Source organism: Takifugu rubripes, chromosome 19 (assembly GCF_901000725.2).
Source record: "Takifugu rubripes chromosome 19, fTakRub1.2, whole genome shotgun sequence".
Classification (NCBI taxonomy): Eukaryota; Metazoa; Chordata; class Actinopteri; order Tetraodontiformes; family Tetraodontidae; genus Takifugu; species Takifugu rubripes.
Genome location: NC_042303.1, coordinates 9,022,148 through 9,050,083, shown reverse-complemented (window position 1 = coordinate 9,050,083; position 27,936 = coordinate 9,022,148). Strand labels below are relative to the sequence as shown.

Sequence of the window (27,936 nt, the reverse complement as noted above, 5' to 3'; positions counted from 1 at the left end):
CTCCCGTGCGTGGGGTGCGCGTGACGTCAGATGACGTCAGGGCTGCGTCACACACGTGGGCGGGACAGGTGCTTCACAGACTGATTTCTGGAGGAAGAAAGAAGCGAAGCCGCCCGCACCTTGCACAGGCGGGCTTAGGTTCAAGATACAGGGGCGAGGGTTCGACTCCCCCCGGAAGGTCCATGTGCAGTCGCTCCCTTTGGCACCACTTCCGCCTTCGCCTCCTGCCGCTTGCGGTAGTGATGCTGCTCCGCGGTGCGTAGAGGAGGAGTGTGTGTGTGTGAGTGTGTGTGTGTGTGTGTGTGTGTGTGTGTCGGCGGCCCAATGACAGAGCAGGATGCTGAGGGAGGGAGGCTGCCGGGCTGAATGGAGACGACAAGATGCCGTCTAGAAGCGAGAAGGAGAGGCAGTAACATCGATTAAGGTTCGTATTCTGTTCCTTTGTTTGGCGCAGGAACCAGGAGAAACGGAAGTGGCCTTTGTTAATTCCGCGTTTTAAAAGCGACCTGGCGAAAGTGTCTAATGGGAAGAGGGGGGGCGATAATCTTGCTCCTGCTCGCTCTTTGCCGGTTTATGGGCTCAAGAATATTGTACATTTTGACGCTAAAGCGACGTGTGCATTGGAAGTGGTTTTAGCCTGTTTCCTCGGTGAAACATCCCTTTGATGCGTTCAGGTACTCGACGCACGCCACGCTGGAGGCGTCGAACATGTAGGCCCAATCAGAATTCAATTCGTTCGACGCTCCATCAAATTTGATGCAGCCCGACGATCTCTAAGCATATAATTATTTTCCAAAGGTCGGTGTGGGTAACCCTCCACACGTCCCTTTCTGTGCCGGGCAATGGGCAAACGAAGCCCGGACAGGCCCTTTGGAACAGAACACTTGGTGCTCTCAACCGGTCAACCATTGAAGAAGGGGAATATAGAATAATGCACGCCTGTGTTGCACTTTTCTCAAGTCTGGGAATGATACTGGTGCGCTCATTTAGTCTATCCGTAAATATGGTCAACCCCAAACCTGAGAGCTTTTTCAGTATTTGGCGGACACAAGATGGGAAGTGCATGCTCGCTGGCTTTTAAATGCCACTCTAGCCTTATAGAAAAGTGTCCTCCTGCCATAAATAACGCTCTATCATGGCCTGTGGTGGAATGTGTGTTTCAGAACATCTGTATCCGCTCTGCTGTTAACGCACCGCTGCCCCCTGGTTTGCCAGTTACCATTTATTTTACAGAAGCTGCTGCCATGCAGGTTTCAGGCTCCTGATAACTATAATTACTCCTCATATCCACAATTCAGCCACGTCTGAAAAGGAATGGACGTGACAGCTGGGGAGGAGGAACGCCTGGGGGGAAAAATGAAATGAATCAATAACCGTTCACATGTATTTTCTGTGTTCTCGTGATTATTCCCTGGGAAATAAAGCTGGGTGGTGGGGGTGGGGTGGACAATTGGCATTCCGAGATGGCGCCCCTTAAGTGCAACAGCAACATCACAATTTCTGTAATAAAAGACTGCGATTTTACACCGTGGCTCATTTCTATCTCCTCGGGGCACTGGAGATGTAGTCTTGGGGGGGCTTTGTTGAAAATATTGAAGGGCTGGTGAAGAAGACGGCCTGTTCAAGCTGGTGCTTGATCGACTGCCTGATCGGTTGATTTGAAAGCTGTGGGATTGTTTTAAAACTGAAACCGCTGCAGGTTCCATTCTGAGGGCCTTTGTCCGTTTTCTCTGTTTAATTGACATTTGTGTGTCATAAGCGTGTTAACAAGACATGTCAGCAGATACCGGAGCGGCCACTTGGACAAAGGTGCATAAAAATATGACAACCAAGTGTGTTGAAGAGAAATCTCTGCCAACTCCAGAGTTTTTTCTTCAGCCAAAGACAGATTTTGAATGTCGCCGGGCAAATCGTAATTTGTCAAACGATGTTTTGCCCCCCCCTAATTTTACTCAGTTTTGCCGCTTTCGCCTTTAACTGGCTGCACATTACTCGATTGCTGGTTGTTTTTTCTTGCTCTGAAGGCATTTCCCTGCAGGAATTTGCAGACCTGCTGCGGCAAGCTGACCGTTGTAGATAAGAGCCGCAGCGTTTGTTGCTGTGTGTCGGCCACATATTTCAATTTCATTTGCCAGTGTCTCGCAGAGGGAATAATGTATTCTTAGCATATGAAAGCAAAGTCTTAACACCCTCCCTTTAAGCCTAGAAATAATTGGGGGGGGGGGGGGGTTCCTTTCAAATGTGAAAAATCCCATTCACCTCTTCACCTGGTCCTGTCTGAGCCCCTCCACCAGGCCGTGATCACAGCTGAGGTTGCTGTCATCCAGACTCCTGGGGAAAGGAGGGGGGGGCACCTGTTGACAGACGGTTCCCCACGTCACCGACTCTCATCTCCTCTGTCCCTCACAAATAAAAGCATATGCATGGTAATAAAAAGCATAAAACGAGCATCCATCCAACCATCTTGTTGGCACGCCACCGAGTTGCCAAGTTGTTTGTTTTTTTCTCTCTCTCTCTCTCACCTCTTGGAAAAGTATGTTCTCATTGTGAAGATCTCACGGTCACCATGGGAACTAGGTCTGAGCAGCAAATGACACCAGAGGAGAGAGATTTTGGAGTTCATTCCCCCCAGTCTCCATCTTCAACAGTTGCTTCTTAACTATCGCTCAATCAAACTTTTTTATTTTTATAAAACACTGATCTTAGAAGAGAAATGTAGCACTTTACATGATCAGAAGCCTCCACCCCAGCATACAAACATTTAATAATATAAGGTATATAATAAGGTAGTCTTAAAAACGTTGATCCAAGCAGATCCCCTCCCTTTGGTAACGACTCGGCTCATACTGTATCTATCATCTCCAGAGTTAAATCTGTAATAGGCCGTCATACATCTACAGCAGGAAATGGCAGCGTCATTATTAACGCATTAAAAATTAAGGCTTCCACCCATCGAGGCACCATCTCTCATTCAGATTTTTTTTCATTTTCATTAAAATAAAGAGAATTGCTGCCGTTCTCTGTGTTTAAATGTGGTGCTGCAGAGTAATAACTCTGGGAAAAAACAGGATGATGGGATCCATAGGGTTATAAGTAGATTATTTTAGGTACATTTCTTATGCTGATGCTGCAAAAAAAAGAAAAATAATTGAAGCAAGTCATCTGGCTTTTGTTTTCTTGTAATATTTCAATCTGAATGGATTGCATCTCAAAATCTACGTGAGCTTTTACGTTATGTTAAGATCTAATGTGTTGTTCCATCCAGACCAACGTCACTAACAGGTGCTCCTCTGCTTATCTCCTCAGGTCTGGCTCTGCTGAGCTCCACCTCTGACAACTTACATAAGCCCCCCATGTGCAGTCAAAGCAGCTTCTTTTCAGCCCGCTCCTCTTAAGGACCCTCTTCTGGCTTTGCCGCCAATCCACAGGACATGTACGGTAGTGCCCGAGCTGTAGGCCACATAGAAAGCAGCCCTGCGCGGTCCCCGCGCCTGCCCAGGTCCCCCAGACTGGGCCATCGGAGGGCCAACAGTGGGGGTGGGGGTGGTGGGGGCGGTAAGACGCTCTCCATGGAAAACATCCAGTCTCTGAATGCTGCCTACGCTACTTCAGGGCCCATGTACCTGAGCGACCATGAGGCCGTGGGCTCCACCGCTACCTACCCAAAGGGCACCATGACGCTCGGTCGCGCGACCAGCCGAGCCATGTACGGGGGCCGCGTCATGGCCATGGGCAGCAGTCCCAACATCGCTTCTGTGGGGCTACCTCATCATGCCGACCTCCTGTCTTACAGCGACCTGGGCTCCCTCTCTATGCTGCACCACCAGGGGGTGCCCTCTGTCCTGCTCAGGCAGGCGGTGCGGGGCAGCGGAGGGGAGCTCCTGGAGATGCAGGCCCAGCTCAGGGATATGCAGAGGGAGAACGAGCTGCTGCGCAGGGAGCTCGACCTGAAGGACAGTAAGCTGGGATCCTCCACAAACAGCATCAAGAGCTTCTGGAGTCCTGAGCTGAAGAAGGAGAGAATAATGAGAAAGGAGGAGGCCGCCCGCACATCCATCCTCAAAGAGCAAATGAGGGTCACTCATGAGGAGAACCAGGTGAGGTCCACACTCATGCTCCACTCTGGACTGTCGGAGTTTTCAGCTGGTGGGCTGGTTCTCCCTGATTTCATTCCATTTTACTGCTCGTCTTCCTCACTCCAGGGTTGTCTTATACATGAGGAACCTTTCTGGAAAGGCCTTAGAATACACATAAGTTTCCCAATCAATTCCAGAGGAGCCGATTCAAACCCCGTTCCTAAAATCTGAAGTACTGATGTTTGATCTCTAAGCGAAAACATCGAACAATTCACAGATTTAAAAAAAAAAAAAATTGCACTTGAATATTTAATACTTCTGGGAAGGAAACGGCATTATCAAGTCTTCTCTGAGATGATCATCCGACCGGAGCGTGTGACACGTCAGAGGTGTTTTTCTTGTCTGAACACTGGGGTGCAGCGGTGGCCCAGTTAAATCTGTCTCTGACAAGAACAGGGACAAGGGCCAGAGACAAGTGTCACCCGTGCTTAATGTCCTCCTGCTTTACTCTCCCATCTCCTGACGCCGACTCTGCCTCTCTCATGCTCATCAATATTACTTAATATCCTTCAAGATAAAGCATACATGGTATAAACGATCTAGATTTGCAACACTTTACAGCCATTAAAAGGTTTGATGAGTGTTTAATTTGATGTCTCTCTCCGGCCACGGCCGTGACCGGTTGGCTAGCGTTCAGTCATACTGCTCAGAAACACTTAAGGGACCAAAGATTTCCCTTAACGTCCCTTAACATTGCATAATCCACGGCACAATTAAGGAAACACTGTACCTTCAATTGATTATGGCCAGTATTTTGGCTGCTGATGCTGTGGCGGGCTGATACACTATAGGAGCCGCCGTGTGGCTGATTTCATCTACAGGCAGTATGACCGATTCCTCAGATTGAGTTGATGTGGGTGTCACAGATTGGCAGCTAGATCTCTCACTGACAGCTGCGCATCAACAAGTACCTCAGACCGAGGTGGGAACCCCACTGAGAGCGTGGAGTCGGCTCTACACTGCTTACATGTGTTATTTACTGATTTCTGCTGCTCTGCTTTGGCTAATGGACTCTGTTTAATTCTCCCTGCCTTTAACAGTTTTGTAATAACAGAGCAACACCGAAACAAAAAAAGCAGCGACTTTTGCTGTTTTAAGCGTCTGTGTGGAGCAACGCTTGTGGAAGATGTGAGAGGCAGCTCGATGCATCAGGCTGTGAACAATGTACGTAAAGGTTCTATTTTACCGGCTGCAGTCTGTAGTCTTGGCGCCACTCTGTCGGTGCTCCCTTCACTGCCCAAAGCTCAAGGAGCCGGGAGACCGCTGATTAACCAAAGAGAACCCCCATCCATCCGCCCTTCAAGGTCGTAGAGGGATAGCAATAGCATGACCTTTAAATGACGCCGCTCCATCTCTCTTATCAGACGAACGTTCCCTTTTTAACAGCAACAAAAGAAAGCTTCCACTTGATTTATCATTTAGAGCCGTGCTGCTAAAAGTAAATTATATGCGTCTCTTTTGCTTAAAAACCAGTTGAGAGCGGACACTTTGATTATTTATAATCGACGAGAGTGTGAAGGGACGTGTTTGCAGGACTGTTAAATCTAATCCACTGCCGCTTGCTCAACATTCATCACTTCACTTACTTCTTATGTTCAGGGCAATTAAATGCTCATAAATCCATGTAATATTTTTAGCTTGGCCTTATGCAGCCTGCAGACGAGCTGCACCGAGTGGGCTTTCATGCCTCTGTGCTCTGTACAAAGAGAGGGGACCCTCCCCCCCTTCTGCCCATCCGTCAGTGTTGGCTGCTACATCGTGCTGAATTATATTTATATCCCTCCAGGAAGCGTCCATTAATGAAGTGTGTCAGCTAATAAAAGGCCCATGTGCCCAGCGCCTGTAATTGGTCATTTCTACCTTGATGTCTGTTCTGCGAGGCGTCCTTACGTAAGCGTCCATTTACAGTGGGACGAGTTTAGATGCTGACACAGGAGCAAATTAATTAATAATTGTCATTTCAGGCCAATCATTATTTGTCTTGATGCACCATTTGCAGATGCAGGAGGTGCCCCAGGCCTCCTGTTAGCTTAAGCAAATATCATGCATTATTTAATTTGGAAAAATAAGCCCTCTGATTTAAACCACAATTTAGAGAAAGTAGGAAATGATTCTGGCAGTTTGTTTTGTAGACTTTACTGTCACGTAAATTACATCCTTCTGATTTTGAGTCTTTTAGTTTGATTATACAGTTAATTAGCGAGCGGAGGTGATAATTAGCCCTGCGTGGTTCCGTATGATATATTTTTTTAATGTACCGTGCCAGCAGCTCTGGGTATTACCGACGCTGAACCGCCGAATATGATCAGAAGAGTATTTTGCCGAGCCGAAGCTGGCAAAAAAAATGTGTAGCTGGAGGGAAGCGAGCAGAATGTAGCAGATCTGGCTGAGTCATGACCACTGCTGCTCACCCATCCAGTCAGTTGTCATCAATGCAATCCCCAAAATGGAGGCTAAGGCTCCCCATAGTCTGCCCCTGTGTGGACACCATTTCCTGAGACATGAGAAGATTGTGCTGAAAATGAGACCCCACGCTGACTTACACAGAGTGGACCTGTTGGGCCTGTTCAGAGTACATGTAAATCTGTGTTCACTGAACCAACTGGGAGGCTCTATCTGGACTGTAGGGAGAGTTGTTTTTTCCAGGGCAAAGGTAAAAGGATGTCATCTGTAAGGGAAAAGCGACGTGGCTGCAGGATGTCCTGAACCATCAGGAATCCTCCCTTTCTCACTATGTTGCTTTAACAAGATGAAAATAAATGTGGGGAAATGGACTTTTCTGTAAGAGAGAGTGAGAGAGAGACACGACTCATAGTATTGTTAAAGGAGGAAGGAGGAACTCAGGGTAGCTGGAATCAGATGTAAGCTTTCTGCAGCTGCGCACATCACTGCCTTTCTTTAAGTGAAGTGTAGCTAAATAAATGCTGCGTTCACTGTCATCACTGTAGGTATAATGGTACTCTGTGAGCCATACAACACACAGATTGAGACCGTAGTACGCAGTAGGCAGCTCTGACTCAGTGGTTTCTGACCGTCGGTGTGTCAGCTGTCACCCACACACATCTACAGCTACAGTAGCTCAGACACCCAGGGGTACTGTAAGCTGGTGTCACTAGCATCAGCATGTGCAGACATGAGTTATTGTAACCTATTTAAGAATCCAGGAGGAGGACTAAAGGAGGTCAGCAATGTCAAACTGGGACCATTATTAAGAGGTCTTTGCTTAAGACACCAACTATCACCCAGTTGCCTTGTAAATGGCTTAAGCCCCATTCAAGTCTCAATGACTCACAAGGTCTTAGTGTGCTGTAATTAAAGTGTCTTTAAAGGGTTCATTCTCAGCTCATACGTCTGTAAGCACACTGCAACAGGGTGGTTACTGACTCTGTGTCAACCCCACGATGATCGAAAACCCGGGACTCTTCTTTAGTAACTGAAAAACCCTTTTAATTGTGTGAACCATCTCCAAACGTCGATGGAAATCAAAAAGCTAGGACATTTGGACTTGTCACGACCTCCACACGGGACCGAGCACAGTTCTGCAGGAGATTTAATGGAGACACAGGAAGATCGGTCGTGTACTCATTATAACTCAGACTTCCATAATAGAGGTGATTCATTCAAATCCATCCAGAAGTTGACGGTGGGTTATTCATCAGGACAGAGACGACCAATGACCAGAGGGGAGATACCAACATGAGTTTAGATTAACAGTGTAACACAGTATTAACTGCAGTGTTTCACACACCACAACTGTTTTTCTTAAGAATCTCTCCTCAAGGTCAGCTGATTATTATTACGTATTGTTTCTTTTCAACATATGGAGGTCGAGGGGTGGAGCATTAGTCGATGTGCACATTAGCATTTGGGCAGCCCTGAGTGTGACATTCTAAATTTCAAACAAATCACGCCTTTTTTCTTTGTGGGTGCAAAAGCACTGACTCACACAAGAGAGTGTGACTCAAACTGTTGGAAATCACAGCAGGTCTGCAGACGGCAGCGAATCCAGCAGCTTTTGCTGGTAAACAGCGCCCCCCCGCAGTTAGAAAACGCACTGCAGGTGTTCAGAGTCAGAGATGTGCATTTATATTGTACCCCCCCCCCCCCCCTTCTATTCAAGTGTTTCAACACCAAGCTAGATTTTTTTTCCTTGATGTAATTACATTGTTTATTGATGCTTGAGTAAATTACTCTTTAGTGCTTTAATATTCAAAACACATCATCCGATCGTTGGTAATTACTATTTCTGCTTTTTTTTTTTTCTTTAAACATCACCTTAATTTGCACATAATGCAGTTCTTACTGCATCAAACACAATAGATTTTGGACCAAGTGTCCTCTTTGAGGATTAATCTCACCTTTTATTACTTATTAAGTAGTTATAAAAAATAACACAGCTTGATAAAGGTTGATTATAACACCATCGCAGCACTTTTAAATCTTTTATCCTAAATAAATCATATTTACTAAGAAAAAGAAAAAAAAAACATGTTTTCAAGACTGATCACTAACGACCTAACAAGAATTTGGCCCTCATTTTAAGGTTCTGATTATTTTGCCTTGGTCATCCTTTTCTGTCTCATCACTCTCTGACATTTGTGTTTCACCACACATTTGTTTTTTCTGTTCATTCTGTCCACGCTCTGCAGCTGCTGGATGCCAGGAGAACCAAGGTTTGTCCCTATGTTTGCAACACACCTTGTGTGCACAACATAGAGTCACCTGTGTGCCGTGTATTTTCAGACACCTGGCAGTCCCTTTGCACCTATACTCCTTCTCCTCTCAGCCTCTGAATGATAGTGGATTGTTTCCAGCAGTTTGGTCTGACCCCTCTTCCTTTAAACCCTCACATTTCCCCCTGTTGACACTGTAAAAAAGGGACTTGCTTAGTTTAATTGTGTCAGTATAAATGTGCCTGTAAACTGTCGTTCCAAATTCTCAGATGGCCCATTTTTTTGGGGACAAACGAGGATTAGTCTTAGTCAGTCTGTGACAGACAAAACATTTCTTGAAATATTGCTATGCCTTTATTATTAGCTTTGGTATTATTGTAAAAATATTTAACATCAGACAAACATACAGATGGGCTCTCATCCATATCATCCCTGCTAACAGCCCATTTATATTATGTCATGATTGCATTCTACTTTCCCATAATGCCCAATTAACAAACAGATGGTTTTCTTTATTAGTTTGTGTGTATGCAGGCCTCTCAGTTGGAGCGTAAAAGGGCAAAGTTCTCTGATGCTCTGCTGGGACTCATCATGGGAGTTTCTGCTTTGATTAGCAATCAAACAACAAGCCTAAACCCTTAGGGATCCTTTGGAACACGTTGTGATTTTCGACTCGGAGCCACTTTTGAATAAAGAAAAATTGATTCCTGGTCACGAAATTAAAGGAAGGAAGCTGATTATATTTAACTGAAACTACACTTGGGTAATAGCTCTACACACATCTGAGCAGGTTGGTTTTAAAACTGTGTGCATGTATTACACACACAGCATCTCCAGATGACCATTCAGGCTCTGCAGGATGAGCTGCGCACACAGCGAGACCTGAACCACCTGCTGCAGCAGGAGAGCAGCAACCGCTCGGCTTCCGAGCACTTCACCACCATCGAGCTGACGGAGGAGAACTTCCGCAGGCTGCAGGCCGAACACGACCGACAGGCCAAGGAGCTCTTCTTGCTGAGAAAGACTTTGGAGGAAATGGAGCTGAGGATCGAGACCCAGAAACAGACGCTGGGCGCCAGAGACGAGTCCATTAAAAAGCTGCTGGAGATGCTGCAGAGCAAAGGGCTGCCCCCGGGGCCCGGCAGGGCGTCCGAGGAGGAGGAGCAGGAGAGGGCCAGGCGCATCGCTGAGGCTGAAGCCCAGCTGGGACACCTGGAGGTCATACTGGATCAAAAGGAGAAGGAGAACATTCATCTCCGAGAGGTACTCTAAGATCAGCGTTGAGGAGCACAGATGAGTTTGCTTACATTGCGGCGTGTATTGATCATGGAAGGTGTAATGTTGCTGTAAAGCCTTCACACACACGTCCACTTTATCTTTTCTTTAAGGAGCTGCACAGAAGAAATCAGCTGCACCAGGATCCAAGCAAGACCAAGGCCTTGCAAACCATCATAGAGATGAAAGTAAGATCCCCACTGTCTCGAACACACGTTCAAACAGCATTCTGAACAAGAAACCACTTATATTAAGTGAAAGCTGTGAAGCACCAAGAAAATCTGTATGTTTAGTTCTTTTTTTGTTATCTAATGCTGTTTGAATACTTTAAAAGTGCATTTAGATGGACAGTGGTGCTTCTAGCACATCAAAAGACCCTACAGTTTTCCTGTTTTATTGACTGTCAGATAATCCCCAGTTCTTCAGGCCTTGAGCCTGTCTTCAGAGATCTCTCAGAGATGCATGATTCATTATCCATGGGTCCAATTATCTGAGGAGAGATTTAAGAAAAGGATTCAACAGTTTCGTTATACTGAGGAGGTTGGGGTTTTTTTTATATCTTGTAAGTATGTTTTAGATCATTTTAAAGGATCACTCTGTGGAAAAGATTTAAACTAGATCTTGACCTTTGCACAGGGAAATGCCTCATTCATTGCTGGTCCAACACGAGGCCGACTCTGTTACGCGTTTCAGAAAATCCATTGTTTTCGGTGTGATTATCAGCAGCTGAGTCAATGCTAGGCTCACGCTCTCACTCACACAGATACGCAGACGCAGCACCCATATGCTCTCCCAGCAGCTGGGCAAACATAAATATGAATCTGCAGATCATCTGTTATAAGAAGGTTGCTGCAGGCAGGAATACAGCCTGGCGGGCCACCAGTCTATCACAGCACACACACACACACACGTGAATCACACACCAACCACCCTAAAGTTTAGTATCTGCAGCAGGAAGCTTAAGAAAACCCACATGCAATTTTGTGGTTGTTATCATTGTTTTGGCCTGAGGTTTTTAAAAGCTGGTATCTAATAATACGCAGGATATTTGGAATGTTTGATCAAGATGTAATATGCGAGTGCACAATGTTGTCTCAGATCTGCATATTACTGTTAAAGTATATTGGCTGAGGAATGAACTGTGTTACTGCTCTGAAGGGACAGTTTAGAAATGCCCCATAAGGAGTATGTTGCTTTTTGCCCCCCATCATCATCCACTTGTCTTTTCCGCGCACATTTATTTGATTCTTGGGAGCCGATACAGCTACAGCTTGTCAGTTTGCACCAGCCGCCCGTGTGAGGTTGAGCAGCGCAACTGTTGAACGCGACCAAGCCTCACTGCAGAGGCCTGACATCACTTCCTCAAAATAAATCATGACATCATCGCCGAGCTGACACAGCCCCTGTCGCTTGGCTGTGTCTGCACGGTGCAGGCTCCTCGTGGTCATGTGACATCTGTGCTCTGGGATCCTGTTGATTTGCATACAAAGCGAGGGAAGACTCGTCCTCTCCTCCTTCCTCTCCTATCTGCCGGAAGAGCCTGCATCTCTCCCTTCTCCGCACTCCCTCCACTGCTATCCTGCTGATGGAAGCACAAATAATCCTCCCTCTCTCCCTCCCTTTCCCCTTACATCTCTCCCGCCCTGTTCTCCTCACTCACCAGAGACAGTGCACAGCATATAGCCTGCCTGCTGCTGCCATGGAAACAGGTGTGGTTGTTTATGACAGTGAGAGGCCAGTATGCAGGGAAATAGATAGAAATAGAGACACAGAGGGGTGGGAGAAGACAGATTAGGAGCCAGATTTACAGACCAGGTCATTGATTCCATGTGGATGGAATAAAAATCTCCCTCCTTTGAAGGTACGATCTCATTTGTCTTGTGCAGTGATGCTAGTTCATTGATGCTATTCGTGTGTCACGGCGAGTGAGGTGAAATCCAATGGCAGGGCGAAGTGCATGTGAGTCTTCGGTGCTCATGCACTAATAGCAACCACTAAGATTATTTTTGGAAAGTCTGTAAATCTCCGTTCCATTTCCTGACCATGTTGCTAATACAGTGGGCAGTTACCGACCATACCCCCGGACACAAGTTCATAAGTCCAGAGCCCCCACGAGGAGAGAACAGCAGAGAGAGCGAGAGGAGCCACCAGCGTTGTTCTGGGCTCTGCTGGAGAAGGAGACGGACCATGGATAATCTTAAAGACATCGTATTATTTATTTAAAAAGCCATGAAGCTAACGCTGCGCTCGCAGTTGCAGTCGGGAGGCTGAATTCTGCATTGATCTGCAAGCAACCGCCGCGAAGGCTGCAGCTTTGACTTTTCTCCCTTTCCCCGTGCACATTTTCTTTCCAGTCCTGACTGATCTCTCCATGCTGGATGTGTGCTCAATATTTCCCAATGGTGATTAATCCTCTGAGCTCCTGCGAACGAGCTTGTGATATCCGCAGGAGACGCTGCTGCCTCCAGCCTTTCCTCACCGCTACATCTTGTCTTTTTGAAAATTCCCTCTCGATTTTTTTTTTCTTCCCTTCTCTGTCTGACCTGGACTCTTGTCTCTCATTTAGATGTGTTTTCAACATGCAACTTGTGGACCTTTCAGGCAGCGTTCTGAGGTGTGTCTCCTCTGCATGTTTGTGTGCAGGACACCAAAATTGCCTCTCTGGAGCGCAACATTCGGGATCTGGAGGATGAGATCCAAATGCTGAAGGCAAACAGCTTACTGAACACAGAAGACAGAGAGGAGGAGATCAAACAGATGGAGGTCTACAAGAACCACTCGAAGTTTATGAAGACCAAGGTAAACACCATCTGCTCTGCTTCGTGTTCACACGTACGCTGAAAAATTGCACTGACGTGTTGTTTTTGGGGGCAACCAGACGTGTGCAGATTGGAGCCTTTTAAATTAAACTGATGCGTCACTGAAATCGTCTGTTTTAACGTTCGCTGTCATCAGCAAAACGTCCTTATCAGGGACTCACTGCCATTTTTGAAGCAGAGCCTTTGACAGGGGCAACATTAGCGCATGCTGCCATTAGATTTAGCATGTTGTCATCTTGTCAATAATCTGATCAGAGCTTTTCCGACCTCAGTAAGGACGTAGGATGATTGGCTTCTGCCCATCAGCAGAACTTTGCTGCCCCATCGTGACGTCTGTGGCCCATCTGTGTGGATTCAATTGTGCCTCCAGATGTTTAAATCTTTCACTTTTAACCTGTACCAAACACAAACCAGCCACTGTTTTGTTGTTCTATTTTTAGAATTCTTTTCATCAATCATGAATAGAGATGATGTATAAAATATGATGAATGCAGGGGAGTCAGTTCCAAATGCATTTTTAATGAGGGAGCAGCACACTGAAGAAAAATAGCATCCAAACAGTGCGCTGTTTAATTTTTTCTCTTTTGCACATGAACGCACACCTGGGCCGTGACCTTTCCCCCCAAACACCGGTTTGCTTGCGTTTAGATTGACCAGCTGAAACAGGAGCTGTCGAAGAAGGAGTCGGAGTTGCTGGCTCTGCAGACGAAGCTCGAGACTCTCAACAACCAGAACTCGGACTGCAAACAGCATATCGAGGTGCTCAAAGAATCTCTCACTGCCAAAGAGCAACGTGCTGCCATCCTGCAAACAGAGGTAAGGAAAGGTGTCCAACGTTTGTAGCCTCAAGGAAACAGATTTATTTTCACTCCTCTTGACTCTTTTCATTCAGTTTATATGAGGATCTGTTTTAACTGTGCCACAATTCAGGTAGATGCTCTGCGCCTGCGTCTGGAGGAGAAAGAGTCCTTCTTGAACAAGAAGACCAAACAGCTGCAGGACCTCACCGAGGAGAAGGGCACGCTCGCTGGAGAAATCAGGGACATGAAGGACATGCTCGAGGTCAAGGAGCGCAAAATCAATGTTCTGCAGAAAAAGGTGAGAAATGTGAATACCAATGAATATGAGGAAATGTCTGGGATGGGGTTCACGGCTGCACTAAGCTTCCTGCTACGATGCCCGAGTTTATTTACCTGTCATTTCTAGTTTGACATGAAAGATGAATGGAGCTAGTGTTTCATGTCTCCTGGAGTAAACCAGTGAGGGTGCAACGCTGAGTGCTTACTGTCTCCATTAAGAGTCTCTGGTGCGCTCCGGGGGAAAGTGTCCATAGAAAGATGAGGATGAAGATATTTCTGCCTCACTGATTCTAGAGTGTGTGTGCTATAAATACTCAGTGTTACTCCCTCTCTACATGACCTGTCCACTTCCCCTCTTTTCCCTTGCTTTGTTTAGTAATTCTGTTTAGCAATATAATATCTCCTTATGATAGCATACGCTCATACAGATTTAAATGTGTCCATGTTGTTGTTTTTCAAAATACCTACTTCAGAGTCATAAAATGGAACAGGCTTCTACTGAAGTGCCATTAAACTGAATTTGTGCTCCACCACCCTTCAAGATATTGCATTTAAATTCAATCTTCCGGTGCCAGATTGAGAACCTGCAGGAGCAACTAAGAGACAAAGACAAGCAGCTGGGAAACCTGAAGGACAGAGTCAAATCACTGCAGACTGACTCCAGTAACACCGACACCGCCCTGGCCACCCTGGAGGAAGCCCTCTCTGAGAAGGTATGTTCACCGGCGGTGCCCCGTGAGCCTGCGGTAAAAGAAACAAACGTTTGCGCTGATGCCATCTCCACCGTACGATAGATTCATTTGGTGCGTGAGTGTGTTCATCTACTGGTCGTGTCAAAGTTGTCCTTAACTGCTGCTTTTCTTCCATTAGCACTAGCATTGGATGACACTACGATCTGTGTGAACTCTAGAGTTTCCCATCAGCGGTGCCAGAGCAGCATCACCTTTATACAACATGAGTAGCAACTTTTTAAAAAATAAAATAAAAGTGAAGACCTCTGCAATAAATAACAGCGCTGGCTACTGGAGATCATCGGTCAAACATATTTACAGTCTGAAATCACAGACATTGTGTATACAAGCAGCACAGTTGTGACCCCCTCTGCCAGACCCTTGAACAGGCCAGAAAAACTAGAGAAAAAGAAGAAACCTGAAGGAGAGCCACAGATGGATAGACGTGGAGTAGATGCCACAAATCCAGAAAACCTCACCCTTACCATCAGTCGTATATCTATGTTGATTATAATCAGGGATAGAGGAGCTAGTGTGTAATCTGTCTGTGGAAGAAGGTATCCATGGAAATGGGAAAGAAGTCCATGGGCCCGGGTGCTTCTTCAGATGTCCTCATAAGGAGCACTGGAACGCTCAACCTTCAGGTCTTGATGGACTGTAACACTTGTTCTCTCCAGCTTTGTTGATTCTGGATATGCTCCACCAAGAGATAACCAACCACAGTTTCTCCTAAACTTCACTCATTAAAAAGTTGTTGCAGACTTTTTCAGACACAATACAAGATCTTAACAGCAGGAAGCCTTTTTGTGTAACCGCAGCTTCAGACTTCAACTATCATTACTCGTTTTGACAAACGTTTACGCTGTGCTCTTGACTTTATTGTTTTAAAGCTGTGTGTCCTTTAATGTGTGTATTTTTAGGAGAGGATTATCGAGCGTTTAAAGGACCAGCGGGAGAGGGAAGACAGAGAGCGTCTGGAAGAAGTGGAGTCCTATAAAAAGGAAAACAAGGACCTGAAGGAGAAAGTCAACAGCCTGCAAATAGAATTAACAGAGAAGGAGGTCAGGGAGAGTGTATGTAGAGGTGGCACCACGGCTGTTTGTGTGTGTGTGTGTGTGTGTGTGTGTGTGTGTGTGTGTTACTCTGTGACTGCTTAGATATGCCAATTGACTGATTTGAAATCTGACAGCGTGTTCCGTCTGTCCACCTGCAGTCCAATCTGATTGATCTGAAGGAGCACGCTTCTTCACTGGCATCTTCTGGGTTAAAGAAGGATTCCAAGCTCAAGTCGCTGGAGATTGCCATTGAACAGAAAAAAGAGGAGTGTAGTAAGTTGGAGACGCAGTTGCAGAAGGTGGGTTTGTCTCTCACCTCTGAACAGGTGACGTGCAATGAGCTGATACTTTGCCGCATGTATGAAGTATTAAAAGGCATCATCCGATTCAGATTCTCCCAGTTCCAAAAGTCCTTTATTGCTTGGTGTTCTGGAGCTTACAATTGCATCAGATGAGCCACAATTATTAACAACGGCATTTCGATCCACTGTTGATTGTTTGTAAATGAATTTGATAGATCAACTGTATTGATTTGGGCAAAAAAAAGGCTGGAGTGAATATGTGCTGTTGCTAACGTGCCTGTGGTCACTCACTATGGATCAGGAAAAAACTGAGACAGTTCCAAAAGCACTCCCCTTTATCCTTGCTCACCCCACTCCCGCTGGGCCGTGACAGCGTGGGCGTGACAGGAGAGGAGCAAACTGAGCGTCGGAGCTGTTGGCTAAACAGAATTAAAGACGTGTTTTGGACTGATTGCGGGCGAAAAGCTGCTCCGCTGGAGCGTCAAATTGAAAAACGAAAAATTCGGATCGGGGTCTATTTCAGATTGACCCAATCATCAGTCCTTCCTGTGTCAGTTTGTCCCTGATGCATTGGCATTAACTCTGACATTTATCACACCTTTACCCTTGTTCCTTATTGATCAACCATGTCTGATACTACTGTTCTGATCAAATCCTAACAATCCCTCTCCTGCCCGACTTCCTTCCTCCACCCATTTGCAATGTAGCAAGCTGAACAGCTATTCAGTCACATGAACAACCCTGTAAGTCTCTCCGGAGCTTCCTGAGACACCCGCTGAACGCATGAGGACGCTGATAACTTCTTTTAAACATGCTGGTCCTGAGCACTAGTTCTGTTGTTTCCCACGGCTCACCCCGATGCATGATCGTCACGTCGTAGCGAGGTCACGAGCTTAGCACTCTGCTCTCAGAGTCGTGTGCATCCCATCCTTCAGCAGTGTGTGTGTATGTGTGGGTGTGGGTGTGTGTGTGTGTGTGGGTGCGAGACGCCTGGTGAAGCTGTCGCTGCATTATTTCACGTTTAGTTTGTTTGGTCAGTAGGAACTTTTAGAAAACAAGTGGATCTGTGGTTACTTTTTCCTTCGTTTTTAAACAAAAAAATACAATTAGTTTTGTTGATTTCTTGATTTGATGTTCACAATCTTGTTTTGTAGTTTTGTTCCTGCGGAGGAAGTTTGAAAGGTTGTTGACAGTGATTATTGGGCACTAAAACAGTGTCATTTTAACCAAGTTATCAACAAAGTTCAGCTTTAGAATGACTCCAAGCTGATTTCAGTATTTTTTGCCTCACTCTTGCCACTGAAATCATTGTTTTCCCCCTTTTTGTAGAGATTTAAACAAATTTTGATGTGGTTTTGTATCACAAAAGAGAGGCTAGTGTCATATCTTCCCATCCCACTCTTATGACAATCCACATCTAAAGAAAGACAACAGTTTAAAATACCAAAGGGCTTCTTCAGCTAGCAGATTTACTTGATCTCTCTTCCTTTTCTTTGACGCACACTTGCCGACACCGTGCAGCTTCCATTGGTTTGCATGACGTGGTCGACCTTGTTGCATGTTGTGACCGTGAGTGTTGCCTCGCTTCCCCCCGGTCTCGGTGTGGTGCTGTTAGTAGAGGAATAGGTCACTGGTAGAGGTCACCGCAGTATTCTATTGGATGCTCTCTGTGTGTCTCTTGACAACTGTGCTGAAACTGTGTGGCTGCGTTTTATCACAAGGCTTCCGTGTCCGACTGGAGAACAGGAAAAGCTCCAAACTGTAGCAGTGATGGTTAAATTGAGCTCTGATCAGTGAATGAAAAACAATTTAGCATTTTGCTGCCACTGGTTTGTGGATCTTTGCTTGTTGATGTGCTTTATACACACACACACACACTCCTTTCTTGTTTTTTGGGTGTTTTTTTTCCTATGAAACATGCGAAGTGACTGCAACTCTTAATTAAATGGAGCACATTAATGGCTCCTTTACCGATAACGAGGGAGGTGCAGTAATGATGCCCTCATCCACAACATTTTACTCTTATTCAGAATCAGATGGAGAGAAATTTCAAACACATGCGTCTCCAAAATCTGACAAGCCACTCATCATCTCCTCCCCCGAACCATAGAGAGGAACGAGTGAAGGTTCCACAAAATGCTTTTGTAGTTTAAGAGGTGCAAAAATCACAAATGTTGAAAAAAATCTCCCTTTGATGTAAAACACGGCACATCAGAGGACCATTAGTCTCTCACATCTCACAGCTTCCTTAACAGTTGAATGATATCTGAGTGTACCCCGGGGTTGGGGGGTGTTTGTGGGCGCAGAAGGTCCACGAGGTGGAGCAGCATTCGGGCCCCAGAGGGAACCCCGAGTATGTGGACCGAGTAAAGCTGCTGGAGAAGGAGGTCAACTACTACAAGGACGAAGCCAACAAGGCTCAGACGGAGGTGGAGAGGCTCCTCGACATCCTGCGAGAGGTCGAGACCGAAAAAAACGATAAGGATAAGAAAATCGCCGAGCTGGAAAGGTAATTTACTCCGATCTCCTTTGATCAGCCTAATTTACTTTGATCTAATTCCGCTCTTACATTATACACTAAAGCCTCTAAGAACATTGTAAAACAAACCACAACAAGTCACCAGAAATTATTGCTTTGGTGTTGTTTTTGGGTGTGTGAGATTTTTAAATCACCATCCATCCACAGAATATAGGTCATGCTAAAGGTTTCTTTTACCATGTTTTAGGCACTCATACACACCCTTTTCTATACACTGTTGTCAGTTTTTAGTTGCTTTTGGGCACTACCTGAGAATAACGCCGGTGGCTCTTCTCTTAATGCCATCTGCACTCTCTGCTCTCAAAGCAAAGATTGTCTGAGACGTCGTCATTAATCAGACAGGGAATTAAAGTCAGACTGAAATTAAAGGTTCTGTTCTCCTCTCCTGGGAGTCCCAGCAGTGACTATTAAAACCAGTTCAACCCCCCACTTAGAGGCAGGGCCCATGTGCTTTCAGTGTCACGCTAATGTGTTCGTGGTGATTGATTAATTAAGTGTTCTTGTCTTTTTGCCATCTTTACCCACTTTTTTCTATCCTGCGCCTCTTTTCTGTCCTCCGTTTCACCCCCAACTCTCCTTCTTTCATCACCTCCATCTGAACTCTCTCTAATGCAACCCCAACCCTGACATAGCCCCCCTCACACTGTCCATCGCCCCACCCCTCGTCCCGGTGGCAGAGCTCCCCCTGACCCGCTCCCTTCTGTGTCCGCTGCTCCCCAGCAGATCGGGGGCATGGTGTGGGATTTCCTGGGAAAGTGAGTGCTCTGCCCTGGCACCTCAGCTCGGCTTCGGGGTTAAAGTCTCTGACAGCAACTGCATCTGGTCTCAGCTGTGTGCTTGCGTCTGCCTGCTGTCTCAGGGGTCCACGGCTTTGTATCCCAGTGCTGGCACTAGTTCTCGGTGTAACTGCTGCCCGGATACAAAGATCCCTGGATCCGTTCTTGCTTATTACTTTGGCATGAAGAATATGAGCAGCATGAATGTTTTTTATTTGGGCTTTTCTTTTTGTTGCATGTTGCAACCAGCATACAAATCAGTGTGTGTCCAAACAGGACAGAGCATTGAGAACAAGATTATGTCACATTTTTGGATGTTTTTATAGTAGTTTAATTTGTGTCCCTGTGTTGCCAAATTTATACATCAGTGAAACAAATCACACCAAGAATTCAGCAAACCAGCAGCCATTTTGTTCGCTATCCAATCTGAGCTGTGTTTCGACACCCCCCCACCCCCACCAATGTTCTGATTTAATAGAAATATTTATTCATAAGTAAAAGTGTGAGCACATGTTTCACGAATGTGCACCTTGGTGTGATTTTTCCCATCAACCCCTGTTAATTGGCTGTTATGTACTTTCTGTCCCATAATGTCATTTGTTTAAATATCTAATATATACAGTATGTATCTAAAAATGCATAGTACATGTGTACACACACACACTCACACACACAAACATTCACTTCCTTGTCTTTTGTGGTGTTGGCTGTTTGTGGTAGCTAACATAAGACGTGTGTGGTCTTAGAGCTCAGTCCTCCTCCTGCCATGAGCATGTGTCCTGCTCATTCCATCCTCTCACCTCCTCACTCCAACCTTCACACACACAGACCCTCTCCCCTCACACACACACACATTCAAGTCATCCCACTGAGGTCAGTCCCACCCTGTCCGCGTGATCTTTAATAGTGACCGCCTTCCCGCTCTATTACCTAACCTGTCCCCCCCCATCCCAGCTTGATCTAGCAGACACTAAAGGAAATGCTCATCCTAATGGTCCACCATTACAGTCGCTGAGCTCCAGGCCTCCACGTGCTCAGGAAGTGAGGTGCTGTAGTAGGTAGGGTCTACAGTATACTGAACCCATCGACCATCGGATTTCTTCTGTCTGAAACAACCCTGCATTCCTAAAGCTCACTCCTCTTTGGCAAAGCCTCCTTTTGCTCGACGCTCTGACCCGTCCTCCCCCTCCTCTTACTCTACCCCGGTGATGTTCTTGTCCTGCCTGCATGTTTAGCCAGGCTTGGTAGCGGATGCACATGGTTCTGCATTAGCTGTGGCAGCGTCGCAGCCCTTCTGCAGCACATCTGTGATCTCCCCTGTTGTTTGACAGAGAACACTGTGACTTATCTATATTTCCTTTTTGTTTGTTTCTCTTTGGTTTTCGTGGTTCATGTGCCTTTTTAATTCATTTTCTTTCTGTGTTCTCTGGTCTTCTGCCTCCAATGTCTCCTCTACTTGTTGTTATCCCCGCTCTTCTATCTTTATCATTCACATCTTCAGTCTAGCTCCAAGGTAAGCAAACCCCCCCCCCCCACCCTCCACTGCTGTGACCCCCATCTCCAAGTAGAATAAACCCTTACGAACACCAGCGTTCAGTTCAGATGTGAATTCAAATGTGGCTCTCCTGCTTTTATTCCCAGTCATTTCATGAATGGAACTAAAATAACTGACATGATGGTAACAAACACTATACCTGCTGTCTTTTTTGTTGTTGGTCCAGTAGGTTAACCCGCTTAATCGTGCCTCCTTTTTCCAGACTATGTTTTGTCTCGCCAGTTCATTTTTGATTTACTTTTAAATGGTGCAATAGCTGTACCATTTAATTCACAGTAAATTTAAAAAATGCCATGGAAAAGGAAGACGCTTCGCCTTTCATCTGAGAGGCTTCTTGAGTTCTTCATCAGTCCCAGAAATGAAGAAGCCTCTCGTTTGAGCAGGAAAGCGTCTTCCTTAGACCTTATTGGATTTCTGTGACCTGGATGAACGTCCCCCTACATGGACATCACGGCAAAGGTTTCTATAGTGTGTCTTTATTTTGCAGACAAGGAGGCAAAGACCAGACAAAAAAGGGTCCCAATGTGAAACTGGGGCAAGTTGACAAAAAAGGCTTAGGACAAGACCTTCGTAAGGACGGTTCAATGGACAGTGGCCACCACTTAAAGGTCTGGATTTAGTTGTCCATTGATAAATGATGATGTGATATATTTTAGCTCTTTTCTAACAGAGGCATTATTTCTATTTCAACATGGTCTTCCACTTTAACATCAGCTGGAGGAGCTGATGAACACCCTGGAGCGGACCAGGCAGGAGCTGGATTCCACCAAGCAGCGTCTGTCCTCCACCCAGCAGTCTCTCCAGGAGCGGGACTCCCACCTCACCAACATGAGGCAGGAAAGGAGGAAACAGCTGGAGGAGATCCTGGAGATGAAGTTAGTGCGACTGTCACATTAGGTGTCAGCTGACTGTTCATGTCCTTAAACACAACCCAAAGGTTACTTTTATGGACACATTGTCACACACAGAACGAATCAGGAGAAATAACTCCCAGAAACATATTTTATTTCAACCAAATCTAAAAGAATCGTACTATGTCTGCTTTGACTTTACTATTGTTGAGACTCTGGTGGTTCTAATGTTGTTTGTCATCTCCAGGCAACAGGCGCTGCTTGCAGCCATCAGTGAGAAAGATGCTAATATCGCACTACTGGAACTCTCTGCATCCAACAAGAAGAAGACTCAGGAGGAAGTGATGGCTCTTAAGAGGGAGCGGGACAAACTGATGCATCAGCTCAAGCAACATGTTAGTAGTTGCGCAGCTAAATGAATGATATACTTAACACAAATAGAGTAGCACAAGGCCACTAGAGTGGTAAACGTTTCATCAGCTCTACTTTGGAATTCAATTGCAGCACTCACTCCGCGCATTAGCATTAGCAACTGATGCGTAGCTTTTATGAACACTGATGGTGGAGCTCCAGTGATGTATTGACCAGAGTTTTTCTTCTATCTTCTCTCTACAGACACAAAGCAGGATGAAGCTCATCGCTGACAACTATGACGATGATCAGTACCCCCCCCATGGTCCTCACCACCCTCAGCCTCAGCCCCCACACGCTCAGCCTCAGCCTCAAGCCCAGCCCCAGTATCCCCACTCCTCCCATGTTCAGCAGACCCCATACACACACGGCATGCACCCGCAGCACCTACACACACCTGCGCAGCATCCCCACCCGCAGCAGCCGCAGCCCCAGTATCCCCACGCTCCGCACCCGCAGCACCCCCAACACCCCCAGCACCCCCAGCAGCATCCCCAACACCCCCAGGTCCCTCCTCAACACCAACAGCATCCCCGCCCCCAACAGCCCCAACACCCTCACCAACAACACCCTCCGCAGCACCCCCACGGACACCCCCCGCAACACCCTCATCCTCAGCACCCTCACATCCCTCCTCAACAAGGACCACACCCCCAACACCCACACCCCCAGCACCCGCAGCACCCCCACCACGTTCAGCATCCGCGGCACCCGTCACCGCACCATCGCGGCGGGCCGGTCCGAGGACCGCCACACACTGGTCACCGCCCCGCCCCAGACCGGGTCAGCCATGTTTTTATAATCTATCTTTCATTCCGGTACCATCGATGGTGGCTGAAAGCTGACAACAGTTTTCTTTCTTCTTTTTCGGTCCTTCGCCGACAGGATGATGACGAGGGCATTTGGGCATAATCCCACCTGTGACAACCAAAGTTCCGACGTTGTTTTGAGGGGTGAGATCCACTGCCTCCTCTGCCCCTGAGTTCTGTTGTGCGGGTCACCCGCAGCAGCTGGCCGCCTCTCTTTTCTCTCTCGTGCAGATGAATCGGTCACTACGGGGAGGAGCACAGCCATGCCATGATGTTGAAACCCTTCACCACCAAACATTTCCCACCTTCACTCTGTCAAATCTCAGCAGTTTCTTTTCCAGGGGGTAAAGGAAGGGGCACCAGAGGGTGCAGGTCATGCAGGGACACTCGCCGCCCAGCAGGTAATAAGATGCATAAAAGTGGCGCACAGACGGGTCCATTCTGTCATTTATGTGGCGTCTCTTTGCTGAAGGTGACCTCTAAGAACAGGAGCTGATGTCATTTAGAAGAAAAGACACTGATGCTGCCGCTGCTGCCGTGTGATGTCCGGTTTCCTGGACTGGACGTGTGATCAACCAGGCAGCCCTGCTCCAGAGGTCACCTTATCTGACCTCTCACCTGCTGTACCTTTAACCTTTTCAGGCCAACACCCAGCCCCTGTTGCCAGCATTCTGTTGCTCATCCTCCATCCTCTGGTTCAAGATCATGGACGCTGTATGTTTCACCTGCCCGACTGACCCCTTTGACTCTGGTTAGCTGCCCCCGCCGACCTGATGTTCTCAAGGGTACCTTGTGCTTCACTGCTCCGTTGACCCATCCCGGTAACATCTGACCCCTCTGCCTGACCGTCACGATCATATGCACCAGTGAGCAGCTTCACAGACAGAATCCGCGCATCAGGTTTCCAGTTTTAGTTTTATTTGTTCAGCATTTTTATTGATCGCAAGCCTTATTTTTATTTATCTCGGTGTTTTAGCCTTAAGGCTGCGGCTGCCATTAATACCATCATGTTACCTCATTTTAAACGGTAAAACAAAAGAAAACTATGCAGATGTAGAGCGCATCCGTGTTTTATTTCCCCCACCAAGGTCACTGATCCATCCAATCACAGCAGTCGACAGAGCGGTCAGAAGCACTCAGATTATTCCGGGGTTCCGAGATCACGCACCTATGCACCTCCTCGATTTTGCAGGACTTTTTAACAAAATGGTGCTTCTGCCGGTGCTCAAACTCAGCGGCATCAGGCCTGGTCAAGAGCAGAGTCCTTTTACTGCAGAGGAGCTGGGTGCTTTGGGACCTGTGATGAAAAAGTAACGATTTTCTTCTTATATCACCGCAGTCACAATAACACCATTACAGATTAGAACGTGGAGACAGTGTCCCCTAGGTGTTCCCCTGTAGGCCCCGCTGTACACCCGGTCTGCCCCCACAACCCCACCTTGTAATTCTTCCCTTTCTGGCAGTTATCTGTGTGACCAAAAATAGTGACTCGTTTTCTCCTTTTCAACAAGGTGGCCTGTGCCTCGTAAAACCTGTACACTTAGATATGCATATGTAAAACATATAGAGAGAAATCTATAGAGTGACTATATGTGGTGAAAAAAAGAGTTCCAAACTGATGAGAGCATATGTCTGTTCTTATTTTTCTAACTGGCTGGAGGCCAGAGAGATGTCTTATTTAAATCGTGGAGTGGTGTGAGGTTTCCTGTACATCGTGAGAAAAACTGAAAAACTTTTCAGCAACAAGTAACATTCCTAGAAAAAAAAAAAAAAAACAACTAAAGAGCTACTGCAGATCTAGAAAAGATTCCATTATATTTCTCTGCCGATTGAGGACGTCCGTCCGAGCGAATTCTTCGGGAAGCGTGTTTCTCTCCGTCTGTCCTCGTCTCTGTGACCAGAAGTGGTGATGCGGGTGAAACCGGTCGGTCAAAAACCTCATCACGCGTCGTTACAGCCGTGGAAAATCAAACGAGACTGTTATTACCCACGTTATTTCCTTCTCCCCTCATGGTGCTGCGGCGTCTCTCTATGGCCAAGTTTGATCACCATCCTCATCTTTCCTGCTCCGCACATGGAACTCTGTCACTGACGTAAAATCGAGAGATTTTAGCGACCGCTGATGTTTGCAGATGCTAAGAGAAAGTTTCCTGGCATTTATTTATTATGGGTTTGTTGGGGGGGGGGGGGTTGCACAAAGAGGGAAGACTAAACAGAGAGAGGAGCAGAGAGCCTCTCACTTCACCATCAGGGGTGGCAGAGCGCGAGTCCTCCATTTTCAGGTCCTTATCCACTGAATACTTGAAGTAGGGGCTTTCTCCTACCGTCAAACCAACTTCACATGACAACCTGAGACATCCGTCCATAGTGCCCGCGCATGCTGATTTTTACGTAACGTGCCAACTGAAAACGGCGGTGTAAGGATATTCTCCGGTTCTCTATGCAGAGCGAATTTTCAGCCGTTGAGTCAAAAAAGTTTGGGAGACATGGAGGAAGGTGGTGGGGGGGCTGCTTACCTGGGCTTAGACAGGACATTAGCGCATGGCTGACATTGCACTAATGCTGGGGCGGAGTCACCTTAAAAGGCTCTTAAAAGCAGATTCACCCGTAACTCTTAAAGGCCTTTGAAGAGACGTAAGAAACCGAGCATTCATTTTCATTTTCCTGTTGGTGCAGGTTGTTTTATTTCTGGTTTCTTTGGGTGTTGCTGAAAAAGTCATGAACAAATCACTGTGACCAACTCCAGAAACATTTCAACAGGACAAATATTGTTTACACTGTTTGTTTTTTTTTAAATTTAAGCTTTATTTTTCAGTTTTCTATGGTTTCAGCTTATTGAAGATGCCAGTTTGAGACTGAACTATTTGTACAAGTAAATGTTTAGAGCTGTACAGAAGTTAAAAAAAAAAAAAGAACAAACAAAACAGAAATCTTTAGGAACAAGTTTAATGTGAGTATCCAGCATGCCGAATGACCTCATGTGTGAACGTGAGCTGTCCCTCCACGAAGCATCGTTCCTCGCTCATTTCCTGCATCTGCATCGTGCATTGTGACGGTGTGATGTCGTGTTGGAGAGTGACGTGTGTCTCACTTACTGTGTCCCATTAGCAGACAGCCTGTGCAGTTTTGTGAGAGTGCAGCATGTTTGTTTTTTTCCTGGGGTTTTTTTTTGTTTGATTTTGATTTTGATTTTTTTTTCCTTTGGTGGGGAGGGTGTTGCTTGTGTTCAGAAAAGAGCTATATGGGGGTGGGGACTGTATGTCTGTGTATGAATGCATTTGAGAGTAATCTATTTAAAAAAGGGTTTTCTGAGAGGACGTCCCTCTACAGAAGATGAGAAACGGTGTGAATCAAAGTTCTGATTGAAGCATGGATTTTCTGTACTGCTCTTTTTTTTAACTAGTAGGCTGTCCTGAGTGCCCAGTTTGCTATTGTGCTGTATCAGAATATTACTATTGAGTGTTGGCCAGCTTGTTTATATCCATCCAAATAAAAGTGACTTTCTTTCTGTCTGGTTTCTCTGCATTTTCTAAGAATGTGCCCTGGTGTGACGCTCCAGAGGAGGGGTCAGGAGTGTCAAGTCGGCATTAAAGTGCATTAAATCTCTGCTTCATGAAAAACAATCGATATTTAATATATGTAATATTCAGATTTCAATCAGCAAATGCTTGTGGAGGTAAATACACCTTGAGGGTTTTCTTATGAGATATAAATATGCACATCAGGGGGGGGAAAAAAGGGATTTAAAATATTTATTTTGACACTTTGCTGTATGGTTGCAAAAATGACTTCAAAATGTGTCAAAGAAAAAGGTTTAAATGTTTGTCATAGAGAAGCATGTCCTTCAGTAAATAGGCAGCATTCAACCAGGATGCTCAGTTAAATGTCCTGAATCTTATGGTTGAAGATCATTTCTGTTTTCTGCACTAGCAGCGCAGGACGCACACTTCATTAGTTTTGAGGATGTTTAGCTGAAACTTCACCAGCACTCTTCTTTAAATCCCAACTTTACAGTTGCCACAAATCCCGTTAACACAGGCAAAGCTCCCAAATAAACAATGATAAACTTTAGTGACATCTGTGCCGTATCACTAAAAAAAACACTAAATTCTGAAAATGCCTTCCTTCACAACAATGTCAACAAATTTTCCTACTGTCAATATTAATACCGATAAAATTCTGACTCCTCTGTAACCAAAATATGCTGTACGCACAAATACCAGCAGCCGTCATTGGAACGTAAATATGTTGCCGATCTGCAGAAGGCAAAAATAATACTCGATGTAGCGTTACAGATGAGGCTATATCTCGGACTTGGGGCGGGGATGTCTACACTTCTTTGTGCCTGTAGGTGCCCCCCCTGTCCCTCCCACAGTCAGCTCTTTCAGCAGCGCTTTATTCTGAGAAGGAAGGCAAAACAGCGGCAGGCCCAGAAGAGGCTTGGGTAGAAGAGGCTTGGGTAGCCGGCTCTTCCTGCATGGATCAGAGTCAAACATCACCAGAATAAAGCGTTCCGTGGTCCTCTGCAGCTGTGTGTCGGTGTAGATGTGGAACAGGCAGGTCGTGAACACGGCAGAGTGGGGGTGGTCCCCCTCTTCCTCCTTTGTTCTGCCCTGTTGGACCCACTTGTGTGCTCTCTCCAGGGCCCCAGGTGTCAGCACGAGCACCACCCGGTCATCGTTCGCCTCCATCATCTGAGAGTAGAACCAAGGTATCGGCCCCATCTCACACTGCTCCTTCCTGCTCCAAATGTCCGTCACCACGCTGAAACCATGGCGACGGAGCAGGTCGCTCAGTTTACCCATGGACTTTGAAACACCGTCATCCACATCTGGGGGGCTCAGCAACAGTACGGAGGCATTTCCGCCAACTTTAAGAGGAAAAACAGGAGAGTGGGTGGAATAACAGCAGGCCCATTCCAGCAT

The 27,936-nt window shown here is 46.2% G+C and overlaps 2 protein-coding genes across 12 annotated transcripts in view; one reads left to right on the top strand and one right to left on the bottom strand.

The window, feature by feature from the left end:
• The first annotated feature begins 55 nt into the window (after nucleotides 1–55).
• erc2 (ELKS/RAB6-interacting/CAST family member 2) lies at nucleotides 56–23,384 on the top strand. 6 transcript variants are annotated; one of them, XM_029827297.1, is made up of 21 exons: nucleotides 56–424; nucleotides 3,307–4,097; nucleotides 8,786–8,809; nucleotides 9,638–10,072; nucleotides 10,198–10,272; nucleotides 12,728–12,883; nucleotides 13,552–13,719; nucleotides 13,834–14,001; nucleotides 14,558–14,695; nucleotides 15,634–15,774; nucleotides 15,927–16,067; nucleotides 16,778–16,813; nucleotides 18,377–18,579; nucleotides 19,242–19,364; nucleotides 20,887–20,898; nucleotides 21,428–21,548; nucleotides 21,655–21,815; nucleotides 22,039–22,186; nucleotides 22,407–22,985; nucleotides 23,088–23,155; nucleotides 23,243–23,384. In XM_029827297.1, exons 2-20 carry the CDS (start codon nucleotides 3,432–3,434, stop codon nucleotides 23,112–23,114), a joined length of 3,522 nt encoding a protein of 1,173 aa, XP_029683157.1. In that variant the 5' UTR covers nucleotides 56–424; nucleotides 3,307–3,431; the 3' UTR covers nucleotides 23,115–23,155; nucleotides 23,243–23,384. The 6 variants fall into 6 exon arrangements, with proteins under 6 accessions (XP_029683157.1, XP_029683160.1, XP_029683161.1 ...); XM_029827300.1 differs by lacking the exon at nucleotides 8,786–8,809; XM_029827301.1 differs by lacking the exon at nucleotides 16,778–16,813.
• Nucleotides 23,385–25,795: 2,411 nt separating this feature from the next.
• Nucleotides 25,796–27,936, bottom strand: part of LOC105417827 (uncharacterized) — a 28,903-nt gene continuing 26,762 nt past the window's right edge. For all 6 annotated transcript variants that reach the window (XM_029827369.1, XM_029827370.1, XM_011613861.2 and 3 more), the window contains one exon: nucleotides 25,796–27,881. In XM_029827369.1, the coding sequence (XP_029683229.1) occupies nucleotides 27,313–27,881 (569 nt within the window). In that variant the 3' untranslated portion in view covers nucleotides 25,796–27,312. The remainder of the gene's footprint in view (nucleotides 27,882–27,936) is intronic.